The sequence below is a fragment of the Sarcophilus harrisii genome, chromosome 4, assembly GCF_902635505.1.
Source record: "Sarcophilus harrisii chromosome 4, mSarHar1.11, whole genome shotgun sequence".
NCBI lineage: Eukaryota > Metazoa > Chordata > Mammalia > Dasyuromorphia > Dasyuridae > Sarcophilus > Sarcophilus harrisii.
The window spans coordinates 448,013,768-448,020,987 of record NC_045429.1 but is presented as its reverse complement, the minus strand read 5'-3'; the positions used below and the strand labels follow the sequence as shown (position 1 = coordinate 448,020,987).

At 47.1% G+C, this 7,220-nt stretch overlaps 1 protein-coding gene across 1 annotated transcript; it reads right to left on the bottom strand.

The window, feature by feature from the left end:
- Nucleotides 1-806: 806 nt before the first annotated feature.
- Nucleotides 807-4,264, bottom strand: LOC100933418 (protein ABHD11-like). The gene is made up of 6 exons (XM_012550165.2): nucleotides 4,155-4,264; nucleotides 3,394-3,529; nucleotides 2,848-3,021; nucleotides 2,228-2,398; nucleotides 1,671-1,852; nucleotides 807-1,173 (listed from the first exon to the last, which is right to left on the bottom strand). The coding sequence occupies exons 1-6, from the start codon at nucleotides 4,262-4,264 to the stop codon at nucleotides 1,041-1,043; spliced, it is 906 nt and encodes a 301-aa protein (XP_012405619.1). The 3' UTR covers nucleotides 807-1,040.
- Nucleotides 4,265-7,220: the final 2,956 nt, after the last annotated feature.

Sequence of the window (7,220 nt, the reverse complement as noted above, 5' to 3'; positions counted from 1 at the left end):
GCACCTGGAATATAGTAAGTCTTTTGATCCTCACAATGATGATTCCCATTTTACAGTTGAGGAACTGAGGCTAAGTGAGGCTAGAAACCCGATTGAACTCCAGGCCTGATGATCTATCCACTGTACAACCTAGCAGTCTTATTCGTTGATGTGTTTTTGTTATTAATGTGTGAAATGAGAACCTTGAAATGGTCCATTCTGCTCATATTGAAGTTGCAGACATCGCATTTTATTTGATTTTTATTTTTCAAAACATATCCAAAGATAATTCTGCAACATTAGCCCTTGCAAAACCTTTGTTCCAATTTCTCCCCCTTCCCCGCACCCTCTCCCCTCCATAGCAAGTAGTCCAATATATGTTAAACATTTAAAGATAAATGTTAAATCCAACATACGCGTACGTATTTATACAATTCTCTTACAACTCTCTTACTTATACAAGAAAAATCAAATCAAAACCGAAAAGAAAATGATAAAGAAAATAAAATGCAAGCAAACAACAAAAAGAGTGAGAATGCTAAGTTGGGAACCACTCAGTTCCCACAGTCCTCTCTCTCTGGGTGTGGATGGCTCTTTTGATTACAAGATCTTTGCAACTGCAGACATCACATTTTAGAAAAGAGATTAACCCAGAGAAAATCCAGGGAAGGAGAATAACGTCAAATAAAACAGAGGCATCTTTATCTGTCAAGTTTATAATAAAAATATTGTTTTCTTAAAAAGGGGAAAGTATTTTAAAAATGCAGGACAGAGAACAGAAGGGAGTTGAAGACAAACAAGATAAGTTTGAAAGTAACATGTGATTTTATCATGTGATTAAAAACAACCTAAGTGGTTCAAAACAGAGGTTCACAATTTTCACAGTTCTCTTTTTTTTCTCTTATTCTTTGCCCACTGAGATGTTTGGTGTGTGTTCAGTTCTGAATTAGGAAAAAGTTTTGTTTTTTTTCCTTAAAGAAAGATTTCAAGTGAAGGAAGTGTCTGTGGCTCTCTTGAGTGTGTGGAAGTTGTGAATGTGGTGTGAGGAGAGGGGATGTCTTCTAGGACAGGAAACTTAGGATACTGTTCATGAACTCTTGGGGCTTCTTGATATGGGTGATGTGGCCAGAATCAGGGATGTCCTGGAACTGGGCTTCAGGGAACAGGAGCTTGATCTTGGAGTAATGACTTGACCTGTCAAAGAGAGGGAAAAAAAAATGAGAGTTGAAGAGAGGGAAAGAGGAAAGGAGGGGGTGGTAGAGAGGGGGGGAAGTGGGAGAGGATCGGAAGGAAAAGGAAAGGGACAAGGGGAGAAAGAGAGGAGAGATAGAGACATACATACAGAGACAAAAATAGAGAGAGAGACATATAGAAAGAGAAGGAGACAGAGATGAAGACACATTGAGAAGGCAGAGGGAACAGAGAAGGAAAAAATGAGTGCAAGAGTCAGAATAGGGAGTCACAAGGAAGGAGGCTGAGCAGTGGGTATGGGAAGGGACAGGATGGAAAGCAGGTTAGATAGATAGAAAGACAGATCTAGGTGAGAGACTGGAAGAACCCTCTCCTTCTGAGCCCAAGCATAGCTAAGCCCCCAGTTGCCCTCTTCCTTGAGATTGGGGAGTCCAAACTGGGGCGCAAGAAAGATGGAGGACTCGGAAAGATGGAGGACTCGGAGTTGGAGGCCGCCTTACGGGAGGAAGGACGAATGGGTGTCCCTTAGGAAGAGTGTGCGGCCACGATAAACTCCCTGGACTTGGAGAGTATCCAGAAGCTGGTGTTTCTGCTGCTGCAGGTTTTCACCATTGACTTTCCATACATACTGCCCATCGATCCGTACCAGGCTATTGAACAGATACTGCCGAATGCTCAAATCCTAGAGGGTACAAGGATCTAGCTGACCCAGCCTCAGGGGCTCCCACCTTCCCCCAAGACCCTTCTCAGCCCAAGCCCAGACCAGAGTCCAACTCATTACTGTGCCCTTTCTCCTTCATGTCAACAAACATTTAGGAAATGTCTCTTGGGAGGAAGATAAGATGCTGGGAAGACAAAGGAAAAGAAAGATAAGGGCGGCCTTCAGAGAGTTTATGCTTGATTTCTGTTCTTCTCCTGCTCCCCTTCCCCAGAGGCCTTCGGGGCTGCCCCCTCCAGCCCCTGCCCTCCCCCTCCCCACTCCCCTGAGGACTCCAAACTCCAGTTTGCTCTGGAGTCCATCTCCACACCCTCAACCCAGGCAGTTCTGAAGAATCACCTCAGTGAATGGCTCCAGATACTCATGGAGTAATTTAAAGGCTTGGGAGTGGGAAAGATCTCCAGGGATGTTTAGAGACTCCATTAAAGATATGATTTTAAAGACATTCGGCATGTTTGGGCTCACGAAGGGGCTGATGTCCACTGAGACCAAGCGTTCCACCAGCTCTGGCTGAAGGAGAAAGCCCGTCACGCAACGAACCCCGGCCCCCTCCCTCCTCTCCCACGTTCCCGGCAGTGACACGAGTGGGAGCCCGGATCCCCAGAGGGGAAGGATGCCCATTTCACAGGCTGGTACCATCCTTCCCATCTGCCTATTCTGGGTTAACCCTGGAGAAGGGGTGACATTTATGAGGAAAGGTTCTAAGAACTTGACTCTGAACCCTGAAACCCCCCAGTGCTGGGGAAAGGCCCCCTCAACTTCTCTTCAGTCCATTAGGATTTAGAATGATAAACCTCCTCGGGGAACTCTCTGCTTCTAGTCCCAGTGTTCACTCACAGCCTCACTCTACCCACAATTCCACAGGTAACTCCTTAAGAGCAATCTTGGGGGTGGCTTACAGGGTTACAGGTTATGGACAAGTTGGGCGTTCTCCCCCTTCAGCCCTGGGACACCCTCACCTTCTGTAGGGCTAACATCATGGCTGTCTTGCCTCCCATGCTGTGCCCGATGAGGACGCAGGGCGCGAGTCCTAGCTTTTGTAGGAGAGCCTGCAGGTCGGCGCTCATGGCCTCGTAACTGCAGTCAGGACTATGGGGACTCTCTCCGTGGTTCCGGGCGTCCATTGTCAATACCTGGGGGGCAGACATGTGAGTTATCAATTTCCCAGATTCCTCTCCCTCCCCTCTCCGCCCTGGGGGGGCTGACTTACTGCTAGCAGGACCAGGAGTCCATCTGAGGACTAGCAGGAGGCAAGGGGTAGTGAGTAATCCTTGACAAGAGGAAGAAGGAGAAAGGGAAAAATATCCTCCCCTCTCCCATCTTTTGTCCCCCTCCCCGGCCAGAGCTGGCCCTTCAGCAGCCTGGTTCTTAGGCCCATGATTCCCTCTTTTCCTGACTTTCTGCTTTCTTCCCATTCTTTTTTTTACTTTCTGATGTTAGGAAAGAATTACCTTTATTCACTAGTAGGGATTCCTCCCAGCTCATGTGCCATTCGGGACTATTACCTTCCTGCCTGTCTGCTGGGCCAGGGTTTTAGCTTCAGCCTGGAAGATGTTTTTGTTGCTAAATATCCCGTGCAAGAAGACGACAGGGGGGAGGGTGTCCTGACCATCCAGCAGCTTGTAGGAGAGAGGCACTGGCCTGACCAGGGAGGGAGAGACGAGGAGGAGGGAGGGAACACATTAGGACACATGGAGGAACATGGGATGCTAAGGGAGTGCAGGGTCTCCTGTCCCCTGTGCAGGGGGCTCTGATGGAGAAGTGGGTATGTCCATTCATGGGAGGAACTGTTGGGAGGTGGGTAAAACGTTCAGAGAGAAGCAGCCCAAGGGCAAGTGGATGCCGGGGGAAGTTAGGGAGGAGGGAGCCAGCCACAAGAAGGGGGACAGGAGCAAAAACAGGAAAAGGGGCAGAAAAAGGAGAACTGGGATGGTACCTGTAGGAGGAGGGGAAGGGAAAGAAGAAAGCCAAGGAAGGGTAAAGAGGAGAAAGATGAAATAAAGGGATGTAGGGAGGAGGAAGTGGGGGGAGGGAAGGAGAGAAGGTGGGGGAAAGAAAAGCCGGATAAGGAGGAGAGTGTAAAGGTGAAGGGCTAAGAGAGGACCCCAGGGAGAAGTTTGGAGAAAGAGGGGGGCAGTCAGGGAAGAAAAGGTATTAGTGCAGGGAGAGAGAGGGAAGGGAGAAGGAATTGGAGGAGGATAGGGGAGCAGGAGAAGGCTCAGGGAGCGGGAGAGGGCAGAGCTGGCCCCGGGGACTCTGGACTGACCTGGGTCCACTGCTCCCCAGAGTGGCCAGGGACCGCCTCATGCTTCGGATGGGCGAGATCCAGAGGCATGAGGATCCCCAGGGGAGGTATCTCCAGTTTCGAGCCCACATGTTGAATGAGCACAGTTGCCCTCGGCTCCCACACCTTGTACTCCACCTCTGCTCTGCTCTGGCCTGAGCCCTGCCCCTGTTTTGTCCCACCCTTTGGCTGTGGGGCCGCCTTAAAATCCTCTCCCTCCTTCCAATCAGCTAATCCGCAGTTCTTTCCATTGTCCCAGGTGATGGCGCCCGGTAGTGTGTTTAGCTGACACTTTACTCCAGACTTTCCCTTTCTGCCTTTTGTGGGATCAGAGGGTGGTAGAAATGGGGGGACCCTTGGAAATCACCTAGGGCATTCTGTTCTAGCATGAGCTGTGTGACTTGGGACAAGGAGTCAATTTCCTTTTCCTGGAAAATGAGGGAAGATCCCTTTACCTTCATAGGAGAAGGAAGGGCCTATGGATGTGGAACATCCCTTTCCTTTCAGACTTGTTTGACGTTTTGGCTAGTATTACAGAATGCACCCCATGCCCCTTCTCCCTTCTTTGTTGTTCTTGGAGTAATTCTTTGAAGAAGAAAGGGAGAATAAATTTGGAAATGAAAAAGTTTGTAAGTGATGCAAAAGTCCCAAGATGCCCTGGCTGCCCCAGGGAGCTATTAAGGGACCCCCCACTCTGGGATTTCCTAGCCCTGGGTCAGTCCTAAGAAACCTAACCTCTCAAGAGAAGAGACAGGCTCCCCCCCTCCCCCATTTGTTGTCTCTGGTTTTTCTGCCTCCATCCCACATCTCAAGGAAGCATGTATGTGATTCATATACTGTGAAAGTTCCTTTTGTAATGCCAGAGAAACTGAGGCAGGAGAGAGATTAGAGAGTTTTCAATAGTTTATTAATTGGAGAGTATAATTGACTGGACAGGACTCTTGTCTCAAATTATCCAGTCAGATAGAGATAAAATTATACTGGGACCAAGGAAACCATGTTGGTCCCAGGGCTGGAATCCAGCATGCTGCATCTAGCAGCCAGGCTCTTCCAGCAATGAATAAGAGCAAGCCAACCTCTTAAATATTCTCTAAAGACAAAGGACCACGAGGATGGGGGGGGAGGGGGCTTCTGTCAGGTTTGGGGAGACCATAACTCCTAAAAGCCCAGAGACAGGATGTCTGAATACCCAGAGATAAAGATGTCAGTGAGGTATCTTGGAATATTTTAGAGGGATATTATAAATTCTTGAGGACAGGGGAGGGTCAGGAGTTCTGCTCTCTTGTTTATCTTGCTAGCAATTTATAACCTTAGAGTAAACGGTTCCCAATCTTAATGGACCAGAGTGGGTTTTTACGACTAAGGGGATTTGACAGAAGAGTTAAGGAAACTGAGACAAAGGAAATTAGTGCAGGGAAACCGAGTCAGAACAGTTAAAGAGAACTGTGGCATAACACTTTCAGAAAGGCACTCACCCTACAAAGTTAATCAGGTATAGGACAGCTATTTATGTCTTTAGTCACAAAAGAAATATTAAAACAAAACTGATTTGACAGAGACTTAAACCATCAACCAGAAACCAGAGGCTCCCAGCAGGAGGTTGATACTTAAAACGTCACAAACATGAACCTTTTTGTGAGGGTTCAGAACATCCCTTTCTCTCTCACCTTGGCTCTGAGCTGTCTAAGCAGCTTCCTCCAGGTCCCGATTTTCTGACTATCCCAAGCATGGCATAGGCTGTGAGTGAGAAGCCAGGAGGCAAATCTGCTGCTTGTTCCCAGGAGTTCTCGCTGGCTCTGGATCTCTCCGTTCCTCAGGGCAGCTATCAAGGTTAGTGACAGAATCAGAACCATAGAGGTGGAGAAGTGAAAGGGGTCTTCAGGGCCATCCTGTTCAGGCAAGAAACCCTTACTGTATATCCCTGACAGTGGTTATCCTGCTTATGCTTTGAGCAGATCCCAGCAGGCAGCAGGCAGCTCATTCTACCTTAGACAGATCTATTAGTAAGTTTTTCTTTTTTAATGCAAAAAAGAGATTTGATTCCTTGTTTAGTTAAGAATCCCAGTTCTTGATCGTTGCTATGACCAAGATTTCCTTAAGATTTCCCTTGGATGGTCTAGCTATTTAAATTGTTATTTATTTTTATTTAAATGTTTTCTTTTTACGTCTTGGCTAATGACTTTACTGATCACCTTAATTTGCCTAAGCTCCCTTTCTATCCAGAAGAGGCCAGACTGACCAATCCAGCAAGAGATAAAAGTGAGCATTCATTCCTCCAGCTGGGTGTATCAGAACTCCTGGCAGTACTTTCAGATGGGTAGTTTTGTGGTATTGACATACTGACCCAAAAACTCTCCCAGCTAAGCCAGATAACCAACTGAATTGAAGGGTCTCTGGATTAATTATAGGGAGAGAGCCTGAATTGCTGTAAACAGTCAGGTAGCTCAGCCATTCCCTGTGGCAAGCACTGATAATCCTCAAGTGAGTCTTTTGTTCTAAAGTAGACTTTTTGTTGTCCTTAAGTGGGCTTTTGTTGGAGTGAGCCCCGGTTTAATTCCTTATGACTTCCTTGCCTGGACAAAATTATCATGACCCTATGTTACCGTGTCCAGGCTGAAGACCAATTTATGATATCAACTCCCGAGGTTATTTTGGTCCTATAAAAGAATCTGCTTGTACCCCACTTCCTTGCTAACTTCTTTAGGAATTTAACCGGGTTCATTAGGAACTGCCTGCCTTATGACAGCAAGTTCTCTAGGATCTTTGCCTTCCTTCTGGCATTATTTCCCTTGTTCAAGAGGACTTGTTCCTTGTTCCTAGTTCAAGAGGAACTTGCCCCACTTTATGGCTTGCATCTTCCCCTTTGTTAATGGCTAAACTCCCTTTTGGAAATCAGTCTGCTGCCGGTAGCATAATAAGATCTTTGCCCCTTATTTTGGAGGTGGTCAAAGCCTTTTGAGAAACCTCTTGACACCAACTCAAAACCTCAATATATTTTGGAGGTTTAACTCCTGGACCCCAAGAAATTCATGTCAACCCCCAGTTTTA

Bases quoted from the DNA above. Each gene is read 5' to 3' on its own strand.
- LOC100933418 (XM_012550165.2), bottom strand. From the start codon at position 4,264: ATGTGGGCTCGAAACTGGAGATACCTCCCCTGGGGATCCTCATGCCTC. The intron at 3,530-4,154 runs GTCAGTCCAGAG...CTCCCTGGTCAG, and splicing joins CTGGGGAGCAGTGGACCCAG to GCCAGTGCCTCTCTCCTACA. The intron at 1,174-1,670 runs GTAAGGCGGCCT...TCTCTTTGACAG, and splicing joins ACCCATTCGTCCTTCCTCCC to GTCAAGTCATTACTCCAAGA.